A 26,609-nucleotide genomic window follows, 5' to 3' on the forward strand; every position below is an offset into this window, starting at 1 on the left:
AAAACTGTGGAAAAGTTCATAGCATAGTAGAATACTAAGCAGAGAAGCAGGCTTATTTCAGTTGGGAATCAGGCTAGTATATAAACGTATGTTGAAAACTTTGGACGTTGATAAACACGTAAAGGATGTGTTTAGATATTTTAATCGATACACTGATAGAGCTGCGAAACTTTCGATCATGAGGGTAATGTCATTATCATAAATGACAAAAACTAAATGAATACCGATGATTGCATGTCGTTTTTATGCAAATCAAATGTACTTACGGTACCGCAATTATAAATAGGTTTTTTTTTAAGCCAGCGAACTTACCTGAAATAAAAAAGAAAAACATGGATTAGCATGGTTATTGAAAGTACGTTTACTGAAAAGTATGGATAACGCAAGACTAATAGCAAATGAGTATTTTCAAAAATAGGAACTTCACAGACCTTATGCCTGAAAAAAGATACCAAATTGAGATGAATCAAAAGCCAACAAAAGACCAAACCAGATTTTAAAAGTGTCCAAGCAGAAACAAAAAAAAACAAAAATGTGATCAAACAGGAAATTAGGAAATACTTCAAGACTTTCAATATGGATGATCTCATCATACAATTTTCTAAGAGTATTTCTTTTTTTTTTTTTTGTCGGTAGCGATAGGGGTAGTACTGGCACTCTTAATCTGCCCTAAGCTCCTTCCCAGCATTTGCTTTTATAAGCCTCTATTGCGTTCATCACACAGACGTTCCTAAGCAATGTTGCTCAAATGGTCACTGTGTACCCTAGCAGCAATCAGCCCTTACCGTAGTTTTGCAGTCTAGTAGTTCAGACTACTATCAAACTATGATAAGGCCTGAAATGCTACTAGAGTGGTTAAAGTGAAGAACGAAATAGTTTTATTAAAAGGTCCTCATTCCCCATTTCATTTCATCACTCACTATCGTCACTTTTATTTTCGACACTATCACGTGTATCACCGATTATCACTCATAAACTTTCGTAATACACTTCAGATATACTTTCCATTATATCACCTTTCACATCACACCATTTTCATATAAATTCATTGTTATTACCATTTACCATCTGTTAGCATTACTAAGTAATTAAAAGATATTCAATTTAAATGTTTCATTATTTTTGTTGCTGTAGAGTCATTACTATTCAAACTACAATTTAGAACTATCACGAAAGTTACAGTAAAACAAAATCACTTCGATCCATTCTTCTGCACTCGCTGTCATTTTTAACACTTTTATCATGCATGTTTGAAATACTAGGCAATAATGTTTATGTTCAGAGAAATGGTTGCAAAATGTATTATGGCCTTTATTAAATCAGTAGAGTTCACATCAATATACATCATCATTATAATATTTTTAACAAAACTATCAGAATCACTTTCAATTTCATTTTCAAATTTTCTTCACCATAGATTTTATTATGAAATCACTATTAGCACCGTCACAATCACTAAATTGAATAACAACGAGTGTTACGCGCAGTTCCACCAAACACCCAAACACATTCTTATGTTGCATTACCAAACGATTGATCACACGTTAGCTTCGAAACTTAACAACCATTACTGATTACTACAAAGGATGCTACAGCTCGTGGTAAACGAACTGAACCATCAACAACCAGCACTGGTGTATAAGTAACTAATGAGCCCTGGCGGTCCCTCCGTTCGAAGAGGACCTGATAATATGCCGAAACATATTATCAGGTAAAAACCACATTGGTAAACGATGAGTATATAATTTGAAATTAATGCGTCTAACCGGATTCACGATATTATTCGATGAAAATTAAAAATAAATTGTTTGGCGCGTAAGAAATCTCAAAACCCCCCCTCCCCCATAAACCCTTACATAATTAATGGACAGCCCCTAACGCGATTCGCGATACTATTCCACCGTGGTACGCGAAAGACGCGCGACATGTTTGATCCTGCCCTCGTCGCCCGCCCCCGCAAGAACAAGCAACCAGGTCGAAGGATCAAACAATACTCTTATGGAATATAACTAGCGATTCTTTCAGAACATCGAGAAATTTTATTGTTTAATTTCTCCTGGAGTTCTTCCTCCTTTTCGCCTAGTGTATCTTTTATGGATTTCCATAGCGTTTCTCTAAAATACTCGTTCGTGATATCTTTCAGATTTCAACCAGACAATTCTCCAAATATTCCTTCAGCAATGGAACTAGAGATACATACCTTCAAGAATTCCTTCAGAAAAAAATATCTTTTATTTTTCAGGGGTTGTTCAAGGACTCTTCCAGTGAATTGTAAGACATTTTTTAAAAATTATCAGAAGTGTTCCTGATAAAGCAACCAGAAGATATGCTTTAAATTATTACAAAACTAGTTGTCCCGGCAAACGTTGTATTGCCCAACAGGCCATTGCATATATGCAAACAGTCCTATATAAAAAGTCATTTTTGTATTTTTCGTTTTTTACTAACTTCTCGATAGATTTCCAAAAATATTACAAAATAGGGAAAGTGTACCAGTTATCGTCATAGTGGTTCCCTATTTGGCCATATGCAAAATTTGGATAACTTTTACATTTTTAATCTTTTTGAATGTTTTAACATCAAGATTTATCCTTTGTTTTACTGCTAAAACGCAAAAGATTTTTCAAAATGTGAAGGCATTCAAGATATCACGTATGGCGAAATAGGGAACCACTATGGCCATAACTGGTACACCTACCCTAGTTACACACACGTCGGAGTCCTGTACGAATGTGGCAGTGAAATAATTGTGACAATCCGTTGAACCTTTTTTTATTAGCCTTTTGAATTCTGAAGAAAACATTTCCACTGAAGACGCTTTTTAGATGCTTGTAAGATGAATCCCGTACACACTTGAAGGACTCGAAAATATTTTGGTCATACACATTTCAGACATCGAATGTTTTCAAATTTCAACACAAGAAGAAGTATTCCACTTTCTTAGAAAATTCTTAAATCCAGCAAATTTCAGTGCAATCTTGGAGCTACAGAAACAATATGAGCTGGTAAAATCAGGTAAAGACAGGTGTCGAACTTCTTAAAATTAAAAGTTTATCAAACCTAGAATACCGGAACGAAACTCCCTTTCTATCAATCAAACTAGATAAAAAAACGAGGAAACCTTTGATGTTCCCAAGCAACACACATGTTATAATTGTGTATCATCAACTCATATATGACTAGTTTTGGTCATATATCAGTTGGTAATACACAATTATAACATGTGTGTTGCTGGGGTTCTTCAAAATCGTAAATTCTGCTTCTCTTTCGGAGTTAAGATGAATATCAAGTCCCAGTTCTGAGATCATCTGAACTGAGCCTAACCCAAAACGATCCCGTGCAAAGTCGAAAAACAATCACATAACCGCAAAAGTTTTGTTATAATGAATTCATAATGTTATAAAGTTTTGTTATCAATGGGAAAACTCTTGTTATTAACGAATTTTGAGCAGTCAGATCGAGAGTGTCATCGACGGATGAATGACGTTTGTTATCATTATGCGATATTTATAGCTAATTAATAACATAAATAATGAGTTTTCAATGAGAAATTAAATGTGTAACAAAACTTGTTATAGAGCTGTTTCAAATGGTAACAAAATAACCCTTGTGAGTTATGTTATGTTTCCAGTTTTTTCAACTAAAATAAAAACAAACCAAGTTATTGAATGCTTGTTATTGGATAAATCAACGTGTTGTCTTGTTGTTATTCAACTTTGCTCGGGATGAAACCTTTAGGAATTTAAAGAAGCTCTGAAGACCCTTGATCAACCAGTCTAGCTTTCAGGATGAAGGAAACATCAAGTATTTAACAAGCTTAAGCTGCAGATTGTTGGAGTTGGACATTTTGCATAAGGACATTTCGCATAAGGACGTTTGGCATAATTGAGATTTGGAATAGTGAGAATTATATGCCTTTTTCGAAATGCTACGTCTTTATGCAAAATGGACCACTCTCAATGTATGAGAATACTACACTTACTTTTGTATAATATTCAAAAATACTATGGTAGCCACATTGCTGCGCTCTGTAAATCGTGAATAACTCTAAAACGCATAAAATTAAAGGTTTGATGTTCTTGGCAAAATTATTCTTTGTAATCTTTTCATATGTAAAAAAATATACTAGCGTTATGTTTGTAACTCACTTTTGATGATTTGACATAAGAATGTTCTAAAAAAGTCATAATTTTTAGAATATTATCAAAAATCAGTGTGCGAAACTATTTTGTGCAAATCATATTGTGAATTCTGTTTCAGATACCTTGGACCCGAAAAAAAGAAGAATATAATGGTTATCACGCAATTTTGCTGATACAAATAAATTTTGATGTTACTATACAACAACATTTAAACGTCGTTTCTCCTATACAATAGTTTGTTTGTAACATCCTTAGCTACTATTTGCTAGTTGAGCCTCCATTTTTTTTTCTGACAGAGTATGACACCCTATTCTACATACTCATTTGTAGGTGTTCATTATTCCCTCTATGCAAATGCAATGCTTCTCTAAACACACATTCACAACCAAAGCGGAATCAAAGCTTCCTTTTTCATATTTTTCGCATATTCCGCATGAACCTGACCTTGCGCAACAAATAATCGGTTGTCTGCCACAGTCCGCGAATTTTAATTGTGTTGATATCGCTCACGACGCCCGCTAAAGCAAAACGAATGAACATCAGCAGACAACGCTACCTCAAAGATTAGCAGTAGGTTTAAAAAATATGGTTGTCGTAATTTGAGATAGTTCGCATACTAATTATTCAACAGCAACCGAGCCCCTTTTATGTCAATAAACTAAATATGCACCACCGAGTGTTACAATGCACAGAACAAATGAAGTGATGTTTAATCAACCATGCTGAACAAGCAGTACGACAACTTACACTGACTGTAACATGACACTGGGTGCAACAATTGACAACCATATCCCCGTTGCTTGAAACAGCGCGCAATCGAGTCACAAAAAAGAGCTTTCTACTGCCAGAAACTCACTTGCACACTGACTGTGGTGACAAACTTAATTACCCGGTTTGGAGCAGAACTGATTTGCATACAAAATGCGTTTGCCACCGTTACACTTTCAGTTGGACTGGTTGCCGGGATAGGCATGGTGGAAACAGATACTCTACTGCAGCGGTTGACCGTTCGCCGCCATCAAGTAGATGTAGATGCACTGTTGCAATATTAATGGGAGAAAGCGATTAGCTGGAGCTGTGGATGTGGATGATGGAAAGTGACTGCAGCAGCACTATTTAAGAGCTGACGTTTTAGGAAAAATCTATGAAATTTATTAGCGGCCTAAATTGACGAACCATTTCTGCCATGAATCACAAGTCAGTCCCATCTGCATTTTCTTCAAAATAGAGATAATATCAGATTTCGAAATATCTTCCTATGATCCTTCATCTGCGCTAACGAAACAACACAATTTGTTCGATAAAATTAGGAAAAAACTGAATCGAATTGTCCCATAATAAAAAGTAAACGCATATCAGTCCATCTACAGGTTTTCGCACCATGCAACACAAAATTGAAACGTGTTTTGGTCATCTTTATATAGTTCTCGAAAGGTGGCAGGTTGAAAAGAAAATTGTGAAAGTTTAAATCTTCTGGATTTAATATTCGTATGGAAATAGAGTTTATAAACTTCTCACTCCATTTTCTCAATGCTTTCTTTTTACGATGGGACTGACATACAATTCACGGTAGATTGGTAACATTTTAAACACTTCAAGAACACTAAAGGTTCTCATTCCAGTGTGATAATAGAGAACATTTTCCATTACATGCTGTCGAAATTTCAACTAATAACACCTTTATAAACAAAACAACAATACAAATGCTTATCTGAGCAGAATAAACGTGCTACTGAATACCAAACTGTGGTATTCCATACCAGATAATTTCCAATACTTACAACCTGTATGAGGTATGAATGAGCTCTGTATAAGAGGACCACGTAATTATTGAGTTGAAATTGAATTCAAGTTAACTTCTGCTTCCATGAGTCCTCTCGCGGTGTAGGGGTAACGCGCCCTATCTAGTGAACAAGGAGTCGTGAGTTAGATTCTGGGTGGTAAATGACTGGACAATGCGTACCATTGGTACTTCGCATACCTGCAGGTATAAAATAGACCCCATTTGTGGTCCTTTAGACCCTCTTGTCCGCTAATTCCTATCCCTACCTCCCCGTGGTGCCGCCTGGGATACGAGTAACCTTAGGGAAGATCGGGTAACCAACCTCGGTGGAACCTTGGTCGTATGCTGAAAGGAAAAGGAGGCCTCTCTCTTCTGAGGGTGTAGCTTATCAGAGCGTCTGTTCTCCATATTAGGGGCGGCTCAGAACAGCATCTGTTTTCCATGTTAGGAGCGGCTGATCAACGTCCTAGTGCCAGCGTGGGACTCTAAACAAGTGCTGTGCACGATGGTCCTCCAGCGACACAGGGGCTTGGTGCAGGCCTTACAAGCCAGCCGTAAAAATCATCAGTACAGGAAGCACACAATGTAAATTCGCATCGGAACAATCGGCATAGGCCCAGGCATCGAAAACGGACTAACGATTGGAAACTCGGATCATGGAGGTCTCTCAATTTATTGGGAAGTACCCGCATTCTTTCCGAATTATTGAGGGTCCGTAAGTTCGACATTGTAGCGCTGCAGGAGGTTTGCTGGAAAGGATCGATGGTACATACTATAGGGATGGTTATACCATCTACCTGAGCTGCGGCAATAGACATGACCTTGGCACAGCTTTTTTCGTGATGGGAGAAATGCAGAGGCGTGTGATTGGGTGGTGGCCAATCGACAACAGAATGTGCAAGTTGAGGATCAAAAGCCGTTTCTTCAGCCCTAGCAATCATCATCATCAGATAAGGACGCTTTCTACGCGCAGCTGGTACGTGAATACGACAGCTGCCCAAGCCATGATGTCAAAATCTTTATCGGAGTTCTCAACGCTCAGGTTGCCCAGGACGAGGAAACCCATATATTCCGGGATAAAAAGCGCCACCTGGAAGAGTTGAAGTGCTAAGAGATAGAGCAGCTGTATTGTTCTCAAGAAAAGCGTAAGTTCTACAAGAAACTCAATGCATCCCGCAAAGGCTTTGTGCGCGAGCCGAAATGTGCCGGGATAAGAATGAAGGTATCCTGACCTACGAACGTGAGGTGATCGAAAGCTGGAAGCAGCACTACGATGAACACCACCTAAATGGCGCAGAGGAGGAAGACCAAGGCAGCAGGAGGAACGGCTTCATCAGTAGGGCAGATGAGAGAGACATGCCAACTCCCACAATAGGATTGTATCAAATAGCTCAAGAACAACAAAGCAGCTGGAAAGGATAGCATTGGAGCGGAACTAATTAAAATGAGCCCGGACAGTTTGGCCACTTGTCTGTACCGATCGATAGCCAGCATCTGGGATACAGAACAGCTACCGGAGGAGTGGAAGGAGGGAGTAATATACCCAATATACAAAAAGGGTGACTAGTTAGAATGTGAAAACTATCAAACGATCACCATTCTTAACGTAGCCTATAAAGTACTTACCCAGATCATTTTCCGACGTCTATCGCCACTGGCAAGCAGATTTGTAGGAAGTTATCAAGCCGGTTTTGTGGACGGGCGATCGACGACAGACCAAATCTTTATGTTGCGGTAGATCCTCCAAAAGTGTCGCGAATATCAAGTCCCTACGCACCACCTATTCATCGATTTTAAAGCGGCCTATGACACCATCGACCGCGAAGAGCTATGAAAGATTATTGACGAGAATGGTTTTCCCGGGAAACTGACTAGACTGATGAAGGCCTGCCTCCTGTTCAATATTGCGCAAAAAGGTGTTATGAAACGGGCGGGCTTCAACATGCGGGGCACGATCTTTAATAAATCCAGCCAGTTCATCTGTTTTGCTGACGACGTGGACATTGTCGGAAGAGCGTTCCAGGTGGTTTCTGAACAGTATACCAGGCTGAAACGTGAAGCAGACCGGGTTGATCGCTGAAAGAACCGAGCGCGATAGAGCTCGCATTGGCAGACGAGTGAGGATCGACGAGGATGAGTTAGAGGTGGTAGATGAATTTGTCTACCTCGGATCATTGATAACGTCGGATAACAACTGCAGCAGAGAAATTCGAAGACGTATCATTGCCGGAAGTCTTGCTTACTACGGACTCCACAAGACCTAGCGGTCTGGTAAACTTCACTTCCGTACTAAGTGTACCATGAACGCTGATGAGACAGGTTGTACTCTACGGACGGACATAAGACGTGGACAATGCTCGAAAAGGACCTGCAAGCACTAGGAGTCGCCAAAGCTGGAAGGGTACGATGGGCGGGAAACGTTGTGAAAATGCCGAACAATCCCGTAAAAATGGTGTTCACCTCGAATCCGGACGGTACAAGACGAAGAGAAGCGCAACGAGCTAGGTGGTTTAACCAAGTTGTTACTTGGGAGTCGGATGACCTCTCAGCAAGACCTAAGTACCGGCGAGCTAGAGCGTGAGCTTTTTGCTCTCAGGATCGGCTTTTCGAGAGGCTAGCCAAGGGCTCAATAAAAGGAAACACTCTAAATGAATTTCACTATTTTATTACAGTGTTACTCACAAATCTGTGTAGGCTGTGTGGGCGTTATTCGGTGGGATGGCCGGCCGACGCTTACCTCTGCTGCTGTTGGGGTCGGTGGGTCGGTTTTGGGAGGCAGAATGGAGGCTAGGAGGCGGCACGTGGTTGCTCCACTCTTACGAGACGTCGAGTCATCGAAGGTTATACTCCAGTCGGGAATGGCCTTCGACCGACAATGGGGTGGGAGATTGGGCCGAATATGCGAAATTAGCCCGATCGGGAAGGAACGTCGACCAATCGGGTGTAATATACGGTTTCTTCGGCGGTATCTGATCCTAATTTGGGCTGGGCGCCTTCAAACGTTTGTACAAGGCACTATTGGGTCCTAAGGGCAATAAAGGGTTAGGGTAGGTTTAGGGTTAGGTGATGGGCTACTGGGTTTATTGCTGTGTAATTACTTCTAGAGGAATGGCATACCTGATTCACTCAATTAACCGTGTGAATGCGATATCTCGATTTCACTGCCACTGGCAGTATTGCTTGAAAGTTTCACTTCAGCTTTCAAATTGGCTTTAGCTGAACTCTAGCGTCTTACAAGCTTGGAGATCACTATAAAAAGAGACCGAGCCAGCTTTTTAATTTCCCTAGTAGCCTACCCTTTCCGTACCAAATTCCCTTTTTCATCTCTTTTTCTCACAGTCCTTTCCTCAACTCACGACAACTCCTCGAAAGTTTCCCCTGCAGCAGTTTTTAGTGTGTTGTGTGCAATGTTCTAAATGTGTTTTACAAATTTTGTTCTGTTTAACAATCATGATTTCTTTTTTAAAATTTTTACTTATTTCTTCTTCTTCTTTCTGACGTTACGTCCCAACTGGGACAAAGTCTGCTTCTCAGATTAGTGTTCTTTATGAGCACTTCCACAGTTATTAACTGAGAGCTTTCTTTGCCGATTGACCATTTTTGCATGCGTATATCGTGTAGCAGGTACGATGATACTCAATGCCCTAGGAATTGAGAAAACTTCCTTTACGAAAAGATCCTCGACCAGCGGGAATGGAACCCACGACCCTCAGCATGGTCATGCTGAATAGCTGCGCGTTTACCACGACGGCTATCTGGGCCCCGCGGGGATGAACCAGCCTCGGGCTAAATTTCCCCTTAATAAAGAGTCAATCAATCAATCTGGGCCCCAGATACTTATTTCTACATATTAAGTGTGCATGCTCATTTTATAGATTTCTTATAAGTTTTAATTGCATTTAGTATATACATAGTTCTTGTTTGATATAGCTTTAAATGACTAACATTTTTAACAAACTGACACATTAAACACATAATAGGTTTCTATTTTTATTCGGCATAATGATTTGGATTTTTTGCCCCAACGGTAACAAAGTGGAGCAGGACCAAGTGGGGCGATCGAGAAACTGGAGGTTAGCAGCCATGGGTCGAGTTAGTTGGCGTAACATTGTGACGTAGGTCATGTCTTGAAGGACGTATGGCCATCAAAAGTAAAGTAAGTAAGAGTTCGATTCTCACCGAGAAGACGTGTAACTTTTTGGAAATTTTCACATCAAATTTTTGTATGCTAAGTTTTTCGGCATTAGTGTATTCCAACTTTTCAAATCATTTGGAACCATTCTGGTCAGTTCCGGATTCCCTGGAACCGGTTCCTGGGACATCAGTTGGGGACTAAAATTTGATCAACACAAACCATATCATGCGACAAATCAATATTCAAGATTTAACAACATAAGATTGTAATACAATACTTATTGAGTGATTGTATGCAACAGAGGGCCATCTACAAGTACTTCCGGAATACCATAGAGTCGATTCCGGAACCCTAGAAAAGGACATCAATCCGATGTATGCAAACCATATAAATCTTTTAGATTTTTCTCCAGGAGTATAATATGATGCAAATTGAGTAATTCCTTGCAACAAAGGATCATTTACAAGTACTACGATATGTTCTGGAAGCAGTTCCGGAACCCTGTTAAATTTTTTCTTACTTAGTATTTTACAACAAAAAAGCGATTTCATCATAACATAATTATATTGCAAACAGACTCCGCCTCTTGCGCTGTTTGAGTTGCTATTCAGTGCATTTGGAAGTCATATCTATATAAATAAAAATGGAATGGTGTTGGTATGTCACGAAATGGCTTACAAACGGGTCAACGGATCTGAATGATTATTTCTCCGTTTTGTTCGTCAAGGGTTCCGACGTGTTTGTGTGTATAAAAATCTCCATATTTTCATCGGGAAAGTCGGAAAAACGAGAATGGACCGAACTGCCATTTTGTATGGGATCCGTACGATCCATAGCGTTTTTCAACAGCCTACTTGATGGCAAGACGAAGTTTGCTGGGCCCACTAGTTATCAATAATTGCCAACTCTGATTAGTTCCAAAGATATTTTTATTCCTGACTTGAAACAAACTGTGCTGCTTGGGGTGAGACCTAAAATTGTGCTTTTGCACTATAATTTAATATTATATGCTCTTTTCACAACGCCGAAATCGGCTATTTTCGGAAAAGCAGAGTTAGAATCTGTGAGTTTTTATGTTTCAATTTTATAATGTTCACTTAGTTTGTGTACTTTGAGAATGATTGAGCTAATCCCAAGTCCCATTAAATAAATCTGAGTGCAATTTAGGTTGTTCTGGTCGGAGTGCAACTACGAAGCGGTCATCCATGGTCATGCTTTCAAATGATACAACGAAGAAACAATTTCTGCGACACAAAGATTCAACATTTCTCTCATTTGTAAATAAACTGGTGCATGTTTCCGCCATCGCCATAGCTTATAACCCAGTTTCTTTCGCATCGAACTAGATCTCTTTCCGTCACTGCAGATCGATCGGAGACATTTTCTACTCCAACATATTATACCTACCAGCAGGCACATTCGAAATCACCCAGTTTCCCTAACAGATTCATTTCGTTCCGGTTGTCTGGCCCCTAACACGGTGTCGTGCCAAATTGAATCCCACCTAAATCACGAATCGTCGTACAAGACACTTTTGTCCCGCCGCCACGCTCATAATCTGTATATGTTCCCCCTCTCGTATTACCAGAGCCCGAGGAAGATCTCAGGAGTCTCAGCCTCAGCTCGGCCGCATTTTTTGCCTTTCGGCGTTAAACAAAACAATTATTATCGCATTAAAATGAATCGAAAACCTAACAAACATGTGATGATGATCGAGGGAAAAAAATGCTGGTGCCGGTGTCGGCATCGTTTGATGCTCGACTGGGAGTACCAGGCGCACAGATCACTTCAGGAGGGATTTTAGGTGCAGGCTTCGTCGTCGGTGTCGTCGTCGTCAGCCATCAGGTCGGCAGGCAACAACGTAGATGATATGATACCTTCCAACCCAACGTACGTTAACACCGTTCTGGTTCTGTGCGTGCAAAACTCTGCGTATGTACCCACATCGGGTTCGTTTCCGTTTCGGTAGAGCACCCCTGGCAGCACAATGTTACACAATGTCTTTGTGGTGTTTGGAACGATTCCAGTATTGCTTGGATAGGACTATTTTGAGTATGAATGCTTCAAATGCGGAATGAGACAACCTTTTTGCAACTGTTTCATCATCAATTTGAGTATATAGGGTAAAGGGAAATAGTTTGTACACCCTAAGGGTAAGTTGAAAAATCGTGCTTAAAATACCATGGAATCTTCGAATTTTTGCATAATTGCAACAATCCTCAATTTTATACACTAGATACATGGTTCAAATTTTCTATAATTTTCACAAATAAATGAATTATTAAAAAAATAGATTCTACTTGTTCTTTTTTCGTACTGATGGGGTATACCAAACTTTTGTTTCAAAAGTTATCTCAAGTGATTTTAAAATTTGATATCTTTTAACTTGAACTAGAGTTTGCAATCCCGGGAACATTTCCCGGGAAATGAGATTTCCCGTTTCCCGGGAAATAATTTTCTGTTTCCCGGGATTCCCGTATTTCCCGGGATTTCCGTGTTTCCTGGATAATTCTATTAAAAAAAGGATTGACCATCTATTTTCAAACAAAAACCTTCGCACAAGTAGTCATATCATTCTAACCAGGGACCTTCGTTAGCCGAGTGGTTAGAGTCCGCGGTTACAAGGCAAAGCCATACTAAAGCTGTCTGGGTTCGATTCCCGGTCGGTCCAGGATCTTTTGGTAATAGAAAATATCACCGTACTCATCGTACCTGCCACACGATATACGAATGCGAAAATTGCAACTTTGGCAAAGAAATCTCTCATTTAATAACAGTGGAAATGCTCATTGAACACTAAGCCGAAAAGCAGGCTCTGTCCCAATGAGGATGTAATGCCAAGAAGAAGATTGTTATAAGCAATAAGTTCAACTAGTTATAATTCGACGATGGTTTGTTATTTTCCGAAATCAAATAGTTGTTGATAAAATGTATATGTTTTTGGCGATCTGTTTTTTTTTTTTCTAAAAATGATTATAAGCTATAGTAAACGAAGGATTTTTTTTTTTTCATGAATTGAGTAGGCTTATAAAGTTTTTATGGATGTAACAGGCACAATTTTCAACATAAGACTCTAGTTAGTTTTTATTCTAGTGCTTGAAAGGATTGCTTCGATATTGGTAAATATGATTTGTATTTCATTTGAAGCCTGACGATTAAAACGAAGTCAACAGATTTTTTTAGAAACACAAACTCACAAAAAAGAGAAGTAAACCTACAAATTTACTGGTATAAAATATATATATACATGAAAAACGAAATTCATCAAATACATGAAAAATGACCCAATCTCACCCCATAGAGGGGGTGACATTGGGTCACTCTAATTGAAATAACTTGTTTTTAAGAATATGACTGCGAAACCATTCACAGCTGAAAAATATTGATCAAATACGATGCAAAAAAGACGAGAAGACATCTATGATGTTTCACAAATATGATAAACCCACTTTAAAGAACGATTTTAGCAAAAAATTGAAAAGCTATGAGAAAAAATATTTAAACCCAGCATTTATCGTCAAGTTTTTACGGATTTTCTTATTTTTCCCCTCAAATTGTCTTCAAAGTCTCATTCCCATTGCCATAGAGCCTATTCAGTTTCCCCAAAAGTTAATAGAAACAGTGATTATTTTAAACCTTCGCAAGTAGTTAAATTTCGGTGCGACATTCCACGATCAATACATTGTAGGCTGATGTTGACATCATAATTTCATCGGTATTTCAGCGATCCAACTCATTTATACTTACGTGAGTTGTTCCTATAATATGAAAACACTAATAAATAATTAACCTTCGGGCTGTCGCGCTGTTGTACTTTGTACAACAGTTGTGATTTATATGCTATCATTTTGCAACAAAAATTTCAATCGACACCAAACTAAAACGTATTCCTCAAGAATCTTCTTGAGGACAATACTAGACAGTTTTTATTTACAGTATGGTCCTTTAGAATACGGTCAAACCAACAAATGTATATAGAAGTCGCATAATAATGAACGCACTATGTACGGTTCGAGGAAACCACAGTTTGAAATCGTCATATCTTAAAATCCAGATATAATAGAAACTTGGGGTCTTTATTAAAGTTGTTCTGGAGGTGAAGCGCTATCTGATGGTACCTCATTTAATTCGTAATTTGACCGCTAGGTGGCACTAGTGGGCATGGAAGTTTTAGTTTTGTTTTGTAGATATTTCAGGATCCTGACTATTTAGAAGGATGTCGTCTTCGGCAAAGTTGGTTAGTAAGTTTAGGACTATCATTTTTCGAGCTAGTTGATTCAAAATTTTGCCACTAGGCGGCGCTAGTGAGCATGAAACTTTTGTTTGCTAATATCTCAGGAGCCTGACCACTTAGAAAGATAGTGTCTTCGGCAAAATGGTTCAGTAGCTCAATGGATATCATTATTTGAGCCAAGAAATAGGGTATTTCGCCACCAGGCGGCGCTAATGAGCATAAAATTTTTCTTTTGCGGATACTGCAGGATCTCGACTTTTTAAACAGGCACCTTCGGCAAAGTTGTTGAGAAGCTCAGGGACTATCATTATTTTGCAAAATCTCGAACTTTTAGGACTAAACAAAGAAAGAATTTGAGCTACTGAACAACTCTGCCGAAGACATCATCTTTCTAAGTGATCAGGCTCCTGAGATATTTGCGAAACAAATGTTATATGCTCACTAGCGCCGCCTAGTGGCAAAATTTTGAATCAACTAGCTCAAATAATGATAGTCCTTGAGTTACCGAACAACTTTGCCGAAGACGTCATCTTTCTAAGTGGTCAGGATCATGAGATCTGGGAAACAAAAGGTTCATGCTCACTAGCGCCGCCTATTGGCAAAATCTCGAATTTCTTGGCTATAATAATGACAGCCCTTAAGCTACTGAACAATTTTGCCGAAGACGTCATCTTTCTAAGTGGTCAGACTTCTGGGATATTCGCAAAACCAAGGGTGTTGTACAAAGTACAACGCGCGACTACTCGCGTTACAAAAATTCGCGCGACGACCGAAAGGTTAAATAAAAAAACTCTTTTGATTAAATATTACAATGTTGTTGAGCACGAAAAACAGTTGCTGGTTTGAGAAGTTGTCAAAATGCGTTGCATTGTTATTCAATGCACGGAATCCTCAACTAGACTTGTTTGATGTTTCAGCGATGCTGTATTTTGAAAGAACAAACACATCTTAATGAAGAAAGAGTATACATGGCACCGTAAAACGACAAAAAAGTAGACTTGTTATTTCATTCACCATCGTTCTTCCTTGACCCAATCTCACCCCCATTTTTAATGTTTTAGACACCGTACCATGTAACCTTTCACAGAAGGTTTCAATAATTGTACCCTTCGATCAACCAATTGAATTCACTTCTCTTGTAAATATTTTTTTTTTTTTGAAAATAGTTTTTTTTTGAAAATAGTTTTTTTTGTAAATAGTTTTTGTATATACTTAATTTAATTTGTTAGTTGTTAGAATATTTTTTCTTAAAATATATCTTGAATTTGTGGTCATGAAATAAAATAAATAAAATGAATTAGAATATGAAATAAATGAATTTAATCCCTATCCTTTCCTACTCCTTTTTCCTTGGTGTAAGATGCCCTTTACAACCCTATTTTAATTTGAATTTAAAAACCCTCTCCAATATCCCCCTGACACCAAAGACCGTGTGCACCAACCATATTGAACGTTGGTTACACGTCACCACAATATGAATCCCAGATCCAGAACATCATCTGGAATAAAAACCCCATGCATCGATGGATCGATCTCTTATTCGGTAACAGATTTTCAAAGCTAAAGTAGCTAGTAGTTTCTCTTAACGATTATTTCCATTGTACAGTAACAGATAGTCTAGTAAGACTAGTGCCCACGTGAGTGTGAGACGAAACAACCGGACATTGAAGCCCTATGAGCCCGTTAGTGAAGTGCCGAGTTAGCTCAACGTTTGTGCCACGTGAGTGAACCAAGTCGACAAAGTTAGTGGGTGCGACTATCGAAGGCATCGAGCGAGCGTCCCGACGTCAACCCGTGGAGTGCGTCGAAGTCGATAGGCGGCAGAAATTGCGCCATCCTGAGCCCACATCCAGCATCGAGGCGCGGCGTCGCATCGCCAGCTACGGCCGAGGATCGTCGTTACCCGAGCAAAAAGGTCTGTGAATTCCAACGTTTCCTATTACATCCATCCTATTAGAAACTAATCAAAACTGAATAAAAGACTGTTGAATTCGAATATTTTATTTTTTTTATGACCACGTTCTCCCTTTTCCGCCATCTTCAATTCGTTGTTCGACTGGTGTTAAAACTTGGGAAGTGAGTCCGCTTAAACTTCAATTTCTCCCGGATAGACCCTGAGGAGCATGTGGCAAAGTAGTAGAATAACCAATTTAAAATCTCTAGAATAAACAATCAATTCCCCAATAATTATCATTAACTCTCAAAAAACTATCAACCAAAAAAAATGAAATTTTTGTGGAAAAATCAAAAAGATTCCGGAAAATACATGCGAGTTGTATTGAAAAGACTTTCAACCTTCTACTTATAGAACAAAAAATAATAAAATACATGCGTTATACTTTGCACAGAAGAAATTTAATGTTGTAAATTTTGTCTAGTTTCAACATCCAAGTTTGTTGATATATTAAACAAAAACTAATATTTTTTAAATGCATATTGTGATTAATTACGTCTAATAATATGTTCCCTAACATATGAATTATAAATTTTAGTAATATCAGCGTTATTTTTATTTGGAAAATAAGAAATAAAAAAACGAAGCTGTATTAAGTACCTTTCAGATAACCCGAAGATGCCTATTGCAATATGTTGACTCAGCATTAAGGTATACTTTCTAATTTCTTGAAAACATCTGCTTCCCATTGTGGACCTTATTGAAAATTGCTTCTTCTTTGAGCCACAAGAATTCGATGCTTCACCGAAGTGTGGTTGTTGATTTTATCAGTACAAGGTTGCGTGACTAATACCGACAAAAATTCGAAAACTTGGGTGGGGGTGAGTTAGACACCGTTCTCGATTAGCATAATTCTTTTAGCCCGACGAGCGAATTTCCGGAAGGATTAGACGAAAGAAAGTTAGCGGAATTGTATAAGCGCTCAACTGAGAGCTTAGCAGAAACAGTTTCAAGTTGAATCGATAACAGGTGGGAAATGTACTTCCAGAGGATAGCAAATACTCGTGGCATATTGAGTTGTTTGATGTTATCTCAGCTCTGCTGATAAAGTGAATAATCAATTTAAGTTGAATGGAGGATTTGCACTAATGATAATAGAATGCGTAATCCATTGGTTGATAATGACATCGCAAAAAAGTGTTTCATAAATACAAACGTATCGAAATAGTGTAAATATGTTGAGCATATTTACAACATATTTTACTTGGCTAGCAGTGTGATGTAAAACTGCAGTTGCCAGTCCGCTCGTCGTGCAGAAAAAAGATTTGCATTTTCCAGCATACACAGTTGCAAGTAGTGTATCCAAAAGAAGTTGCAAACATTCAAAACGGTATATGTCAGAGAATACTTTTATTATGTCATCCAAAAACCAAAAACCATTAATTATTATTATTAATAAATATTAATAAAATTAATTAATTAATTAATATTAATAAAAAACATTAATTTTTGAACAGGTGTGCAAGATTTTCTTCGACATCTGTTAGTTATTTGAAACAATATTTAGATAGTAATAAATGTTTGCGACTACCCTTCGATACACTCCTTATAGTTCGATCGAACGCAGGGATACATATCCGTTCCAATTGACCGGACTCTATTTTGAGTACAATGATAAATGTATTTGCATTTATCGTTTTATGCAAAATTAATCCCATTGTTGGTACGATAATGGCGTTGTTGTCTGTCGTTGCTGACTCCGGCGGATGGCACTCTGGCTGATGATCCGTGCTGCGGTTGTTCTGAGTGTGGGTGGTTGGGTGTGAGAAAATACCGCACTCAAGCCTTAATACAACATTAGGAATGGTAATTATGGCTTTTTACGCTCAATTTGCTGCTGGCTATGGTTTTCATCAATGGTCATTCATTTACGTAGTTTCTATCCCTTGGGAATCTTTACTGTACATATGCAAATCGATTATTTTTTCTAACGAAACAATCTAAGGTTCTCCTATTCGTATGAAATGTTGATCAGGAACATTTTTTTATATATGATCATAGATAATATTTTAAAATCATAAAAGCATTGTCAAATTTCCTTGTATATATAATTAAAGGCCTTCTTTGGTCTAATGGTAAAGTCCACGGCTACAAAGCAAAGTCATGCTGAATGTGTTTTGAGACGATTCTCAGTCTGTTCAGCATCTTTTCGTAAAGAAAATATTCTTGATTTTCCAGGGCGGAATCCGAACCTGCCACTTAGTCAGCTTAGTTTTTATGCTGGAAAAGATGTATGTTTACCGCTACGGCAATTTGGGCCCGAATTCAATTTTATGAAAAACATACTTAAATAAATACCATTTTTACGGATTTGAGAAAAATTTCGGAAGTTTTAAGGATTAGTGAAATATTTAGGCAACTGGAATTAGAAAAACAAGAATGTATCTTCTTTGCAATTATACACCATGGACAGCAGGGTTGCGCCTTAACCCTCTCTTTCCCATGGTAGCACAGGTGATCCACCGATTTTCGACGAACGCTAACTAAACCGAATTGCTACGATTAGCTTAATAATAATTGGAACTTATATTCTCAATTGTCTCAGCAAACATCGAAATAAGTGACTTAAGTGTCAAACTATTGAAAAACAATCAATTTCTTTATGATGATTTTGAATTATATTGCTCATTCGCAACAACTTTTGTTCGAGCACTTTTTTTAGAAACCTCATTTTGACAGTTAAATTGTCGAACAAAGCTGTGGGAAAGGAAGGGTTAAACATTGAGTGGCGTAACTACCTTTCAGTTCAAAGTCAGTAAAATCAAAATAATACATGAGTAAACAAATATTTTATTCCACAAATACAATAATTGCAAATATTGATTGACTTACATGTCAAGTGAGTTTCTCGAGTTTTGTCCACTTGATTGTCCGTAGTAGGGTTAAAAATCGTGAAAACAGAAGTTAGCGGCCTCCTTAGCAGAGTGGTTAGAGTCCGCGGCTACATAGCAAAGCCATGCTGAAGGTGTCTGGGTTCAATTCCCGGTCGATCCAGGATCTTTTCGTAATGGAAATTTCCTTAACTTCACTGGGCATACAGTATCATCGTACCTGTCACACGATATACGAATGCGAAAATGGCAACTTAGGCAAAGAAAGCTCTCAGTTAATAACTGTGGAGGTGTTCATATAACACTAAGCTGAAAAGCAAGCTCTGTAGTAAGAACGTAATGCCAAAAAGAAGAAGAAGAAGAAGAAGAAGAAGAAAAATCAGAAGTTGAATTCAAACTCAATGATGAATTTAAAACAATATAGAACGTATGATGTTTTTAAATTGTTAATTTACAAAAATAATAGGACTTGAACAAACAATTGATTATTTTCGAAAAAAAAATATCTTGGGAATTTCAAGACATTGAGAAATAATCGAGGTCGTCAGAATTTAAAAAAAAGTATCGTTCAATGAGCCTCACAAATTTCATCGATATTAGAATTTACAGTTATCAATTATGTTATACAAGTAGTTATACGAGCTCCATACACCATTCATGATTGGAGCACATAGTACTTATGCAAAACAAGAAAACTAACTAAGGTATCTGCAGATGCTAAAAACATTCATTATGCCCCTAATTCTCCAAAAGATTAACAAAACTGTCTACTCGAAACAGTGAAATGGTTCCATATCACAGCAGCATCTCATCACAATTAATGAATCTTCGTTTGAATTTATGATTGCGTTGTGTACGATTGCAAATAAAATAAAACTTACGCATAGGATAATTCTATCACACAGGTACGTCTATAAAACTGGGCATGCAACATGTTCCAATGAATCAATGTTAGAACTTACCTGAAAAGAGAAAAGAAATAAAATTAGATCATTTTTGTGTCTACTACGAGATTTGAAAATTCATTGCTAACCAGAAATTAAGACCAGTTTATCAAAAATATTGCTATTACTAGTGGTCCCGTCAAACTTTGTAGGCTATACGAAAAAGACATGTAATCCCCCATACAAAATGAAACATTAGTCTTTCCCCATTTTTCCTATTTTTACGGAGGCTTTCCCAAACTGCTTCCTCGCACGATCACGTCGCATCCCTTGTCGAGTGCTACAGCGAAAAGCTCACATAAAACCGTTCATTCGTTCTCAAGTTATTTCGTGACATACATACAGCACTCCATTTATTATTTATATAGATTGATAACAAATAATTTAGGATGATTTCTTTTATTACAGACATTTTAATCACAAGATTAAAACGTTCATAAAAGGTATACGGATGATAACAATTTGAATACACTTATTTTACAGAACTTTTTTTTTATTGTTATATGGAGAGGTATTGAAACTAAAAGCACTATATCCAGCTTTTTACGCTGGCTATAAAACTGCGAGGGGTGATTCGATTTTGACATGTCTTGCCCACACATTTTATAGCATGATCTCAGTAGGCAACGTTTTAAATTGTTGATCGAGATGTCAATAATTTTCACTGCATTTGTTTTGGAGTTCAACCTTTTGTATTTCGAAGAAACTAAATCAAAAATTAATCGTTAATTTGCAATAATTTTAACCTTTTCACACCATTTTGGGCAACCGGCACGGAAGGACTTTTCACTCTACAAGAGGAAAAAATTACTTCTACTAAAAATAACGAATTGAAGCTTCAATTTTGCTCTCCTTTGTTGGCTCAACTCTTCGGAACAAAATTTAGGTACTTAGTTCCGGTCGAGTTATGTTTTTTTTTTAAAAACCGTAAATCACGTAAACTTTTTGGAAAAAGGAAATCTAGCCATTGAACAATGTGCTCTAATGTGTTTTCAATTCTAGAAAAACGGCCTCATCCAATCGCCAATTCCTCTCACATGCTTCCACAAAACCTAAACATTTTTAATTTAAAATTTTAAAATTTAAAATTTAATAAATTTTAAAATTTAATATAGAAACCATTACACTGAAGCAATTTTCCGTATACCATTTATGTGTGAAACTACATAATTTGTTTGCAATAAGATCTCATAAATGAAATTTATGTGTGAAAGAAAAATAACAATCATTGTTGCTCCAAATAGTGGATATATTCAAGATTATGGAATCAATTAAACGCGGTAAATAAAACGTATGAGTTGGATTTAAAAGTTTATATTCGGATTTCTCATTCAAGGTATTGGCCAAATTTTAAAAATCTTTATGTTTTAAACCATCAAAACTTGTTTTTAGTACTTCAAGAATCTTTATTTTCGATATTATTAACTTAATATAACCATCACAAACGAAGTCTATTTCTAACACAGTCAGATTATGCGAGAGCTGGCAATCGACCACGAATAATCTTCGGGAATTCCAGGGGTGATCTCAGAATTTATCCTGTAGGATTCCTTCTTTCTTTGATGATGCCGGGTGATCCGTAGTGCGATTTTTGGCTCGTATCCAAGCAGTTTTCACACGGCTTCAACGCATAGTCGGTCACAGCCTTGCTTTGGTAATGCAAGTTCTCGGGACTTTCAGCTCTTGCCGACAGAGATTTTCTCATCATTTTACGCCTTGGAAGCTTTGCTCAAACCATGGGCACTGGCACGCAAAGCAGGACTCCGAATTTTCTCCGGAACCGTGAACTCTTACTACCTAGACTCGCTCTCATGATATCCTGAAAAATTTTATTAATATTTTAAAACAAGAAAATAGTTACATACTGTTAATGACTTACCTGTAAAACGAACAAAGTCCAGTTGATCATTATTCGCCATCTTGGCCGTTGCGTTTTATTAGTGTAGTAAATAGGTAATAAGAAAATAGAAATGATTTCGATTTTCTCGCAAATCAAACTAACAACAACATGAAAAAATGTTATGTTACCTTGTCAACATAAAATTAAAGATTACTCGCAAAGCTTACTACGACTCAGCCATAAAAATTATAGTGTTGGCAAGACATGTCAGAAGGGGGTGAATCAAAGTTTATAGCAAGCAAGCGTAAAAAGCTGGATACAAATTTAAATTAAACAAAAAACAAGTGCAAAACACAGTCTGTAGAGTAAGGTGGGGCAAAAGTTCGACCTTAGTGGTATAATCAAAGTTTCCAGGAAAACAATAGCAGTTGAAACAAAACAAATACCATACAGTGAACCTTCAACATATTGGCTATAATTTTGCTGAACAAACTTGAATCAAAATATTTACTCAATTTTAGTTATAACAGTTTCAAAATTGATTGTCTTGTTCGAACTTTTGCCCCACCGGTGGGGCAAGAGTTCGAATCAAGTGTGGGGCAAAAGTTCGCTGGCTAAAACACAAAATATCGATCCTTTTATGACAGGCATACCTTACACCAGCCGTAAACTTAAGTTTGACGAAAAATACACACTAAATTTTCATCAAAAAATTGCCCAAAACCGAGTTAATTATAATATACTCAAAAATAGCAGTTTTTCGCAAAACTAAGTGGAAATGTAAAATTTTGGTGACAATTTTCACACGATCAGACACATTTAACTAAATTTGAAGATAATATGTGGATTTTAGGCAATTTGCAAATTTTTCCGTGATTTTATAAATGGGTCGAACTTTTGCCCCGCTAATTCGAACTTTTGCCCCACTATGGGCCAAAATTGTTTTCAAGCATTTATGCAAAAACTAATACACACAGTTCGGTTGGGAACGTCAACGCGATTAGACGTGTGTTTGGATACTGATTTTACGGGGTTGATTATTTGATTATAATTTCATGTGTGAAGTACTTCTAGCAATTTGTGTAGTTGTTGATTTAATCGAGTGGGTTTTAGTTGAAGTCTTCAAAATATCAATGCTAGATTTCAAGTGGAATTTAGTGAAAAATATAAAAGTATACATAGATTTGAAGAATGCAAAAATGGCGCTTGATGCAAGCGCTGCTGGTCATGCAGCAATGTGATTGAAGTGCGATGTGTTAGTGTATCCAAATTCTGCTAGGGTGTGTGTGCTACGCAAGTTTTTAAAGTTTATATGTGATCGAAAAGCGCCGACCTCGCTGATGTGGGATTGTGCATGGAATTGAAGCTGTTTGTGTACACCTCCATTCTTCTGAACTAAATCGGAACGGCCTGCAGAAGTTTGGTGAGAGAGTTCTTTTTGTACACATCTAGTAGAAATTGTGTATCAGTAGTTTGTAATCATGCTGATATTAACTTTAAGGCTAAATTTTATTTGGACTGGGTGAATCTGTTTGCTGGAGTAGGTTTCTCTGGGTTCATGCATAACAGTGAGAAAATGAACTGAACACGACGCGCCGCGGCGGTGGGATTCATTCAACTTCTCGATGTATTGGTGGGAGCGGCAGCTATTTTTTTAGTGGCATGCCGCATCGGTTGGCGAATATGTAGTGGCATCTGTTAACGACTATGTAGGTCAGGACAGCAACCAGCGTGTAGAATATACTATACTATACTAATGCAAATCAGATTGAAAGCATGCGTATACGATTCATTGTGTGTGTTTGTATGTGATAGCATCGGTGGGTCGTTATGCAAAATCCAGCTTGTGCTGGTATAGGCGCGTGGGTGACATGATCAGTTTATCTCCTGTGAATGGTGGGACAAAATGTTGGCACATTTTCACATAAGAATGCTTGGCATTGATGCATTGATATTGCGTCTTTGGAGAAAAGAGTGTTAACAGGTTGCGATTTGACACCTGAGTTCATGATAAGAGCATTGACGGCGCTTGATCTAGCACACGCTCGAATTCCTCTTTCGCTAAGAACCTTGCTTGGCAAATATTTTCAGTTAGTCTTGCTATTGTAAAAAATTCTTACAGTAAAAATATTATTCGTACTGCATTGTTAAATCTAATGAAAACGAATCAAGTTAAGGTTGAAAATTCAAAGAGAAGATTGATCAATAAAGGTCGATCACTGCTAATGCGCCTTTGGTATCCTAAGCGTGAGATCTTGTGATTTATGTTGGAGTGCACGGAATGAATTTGACAACCTTGTGGCGCTATTAGAATCGTGACGTTACAGCCTTCGATTTGATTCATCTTTACAGTTTTATGTTTATTATCATATAGCTCTGGCGGGTTATTCGTATAATCTGTATAATTTGTAAATGTATATATGTGTTTTGTGTCTCTTTTGTTATCATTCATTTATAGTATATGGTGTAGTATTCACTATTTTATTTAAATACATTATTGCTAGTTTATTGTATTTCTATCTTATATTGTTAATTTTGATATTTATACTGTATAAAATAATATACTGTTTTATATATCATTTTTTGCATTGCGTTATATTACATCATATTTGTTGCAGGGATCCAATTTTATAGGTTTAACTTCTTGAAACATTTTGAAGTCTACATATTGGAGATACCAACTTAATGATTGCTTTGCATCTTTCAGCTCTTTGTTCATCTATACGTTCATCTGTATTACATACTTATTTTGGAGAGTGCTCAATAAAGTTGAAATCATCATATTCATTGAATTAAATCATTTTTATCATCCATATATACATCATATATGAACTAAATTTACATTCTTATGTATATCTCATTTAGGACCGTCCCCTTACCTCCCCCAATTGTCACTGCTATAAGTGTATAAATAAACCAATTTTTGTGGAACTGTTGCTGATTAAAATATTTCAAAACAAAAACGATCTCGCCTGGCGCTTTATTTCCCGGTCGTTGCGTGGTTTGATACAGCTGTATTGCATAAAGTACAACAACGCGACTACTGATACGTTAAATGTCGAAGAAATCGATCGAAAAATCTTTCTTCAAGATATAACAAAATTTACCATAAAATGTGTTGTTCTGTTATAAAAATTTCATCCCAATTTTACACTAACAAATTTACAGCATATCATACAGACATCATGGTTGACTTCTTATTTAACGCCTCAAATCTATCACCATTCGAACGCCCAGCTCAATGTGCCGCATCGCAGTGAACGCTCGTCGCGAGTGGTAAATTGCACTCCTGACAAACGGAACTCTTCCATAAGGAGTCATCGGATAGATCGGGCATAGTAAAAATCGAGCAATAACGAGCAGTTTTATTTCATTTCATCATATGTTGGGATTTGGGAGGGTGCATCCGGGCATCATTGAAGTTGCAGCAGGACGATTATCTTTTCCCCGCAGGTTTCGCGTAAGTGTCTCTGCTTACCGGTTCACCACAGTCCCTTTGGCCCTTCATACAATTTTTTTGTATTTTAAATTATTGTTTTTAATTTTATTACATAACAATCATTTAATTGAATCATATAACATGGATGATATTGGGAGGGTGCATCAGGGCATCATTGAAGTTACAGTTGGACAATGAAGTGGAGTGCGTTGTACTATATCTACTGTTCATAGGTAAGAAATAGGTATACAAATAATTCCTTTGGCTCATAACAGATAATTTTCATTCCTTATAGCTACTAGTCCAGTGGAGGTGCACGAATTACTTATTTGTAATTGATTTGTTATACTAATTCATTGGCATAATTTCCAGAAGCATCATGGAGTCATCGGAGATACTATTCCGGAAATTGTAATTCCTCCTTATTTTGGAGACTAACTAAGGAGGTTCAATTCATCACATTTAAAGAATGTAAATTCTGAAACATCTATATTCATATCATATACAACTATAAATTCCATTGTATATATTTAAATAATTATATTTCATTTATTATATGCTGGGTATTGAGAGGGTGCATTAAGGCATCATAGAAGTCACAGATGGACGATGTAGTAGGGTGTCAGCCGGAGTTTAGGGGAATGTACCGTAACATCATTGCACTACATGCTGCTACAATGACTTTAATGTAATTGTCCTTGTTTACTACAGTAGGCTACAGTGAATAAAACGAAGCGTCTGATGTAATATTATTTTAAACATATGGAAGCTGGAATTTTGTTTTTGGTGTATCCGGAAACTTTATTAACAAATCGCTGTTTTTTATTTTTATTCAAATTATTTGTTTATTTTTTTATCATTCTTTCCTCGACCAGCCTAATATCATCAGTAGGACAAATATTCAAATATATGTCGGCCGATATAATACTGCATGCATTCAGATGCTGTTTCACTGCGTCATATATTATTGTTACTACTATTTTATTTTCATACTTTATTATCATATTATTATATATATATTATAATCTGTTGTACTATATAACATATCACTATAATTGAATTTATCATGTTTTGGGGAGGGAGGGAGCATCAGGGCATCATTGAATTTACAACTGGACAATGAAGTGGAGTGCCAATCGGAGTCAGGAGGAAAAGTGTTAGTCGTTCGCGTCTAGTACTTTTCTCTCCAACAGTTGTAAAAGATTTGACGCGCCCTTCTTCTAACAAACCTTTCCGTGGAAAGCTCGACAAGTATTGCAAATTCTAATACTCAATCTGTTGGATCATATGGCTGGAAGGAGATTCTC

At 37.3% G+C, this 26,609-nt stretch overlaps 1 protein-coding gene across 7 annotated transcripts in view; it reads right to left on the reverse strand.

Moving 5' to 3' along the window:
• Positions 1-26,609, reverse strand: part of LOC5564177 (arf-GAP domain and FG repeat-containing protein 1) — a 195,154-nt gene that overhangs the window by 89,890 nt on the left and 78,655 nt on the right. Inside the window, exon 1 of one of the 7 annotated variants that reach the window (XM_021844826.1) lies at positions 19,961-20,041. The exons of the other annotated variants lie outside the window; for them this stretch is intronic. Within the exon in view, the coding sequence (XP_021700518.1) occupies positions 19,961-20,013 (53 nt within the window). The 5' untranslated portion in view covers positions 20,014-20,041. Of the gene's footprint in view, positions 1-19,960; positions 20,042-26,609 lie in introns of those variants that run through there. 7 annotated transcript variants of the gene reach the window in all.

This window comes from Aedes aegypti, chromosome 2 (assembly GCF_002204515.2).
Source record: "Aedes aegypti strain LVP_AGWG chromosome 2, AaegL5.0 Primary Assembly, whole genome shotgun sequence".
In the NCBI taxonomy this organism is placed as follows: Eukaryota; Metazoa; Arthropoda; class Insecta; order Diptera; family Culicidae; genus Aedes; species Aedes aegypti.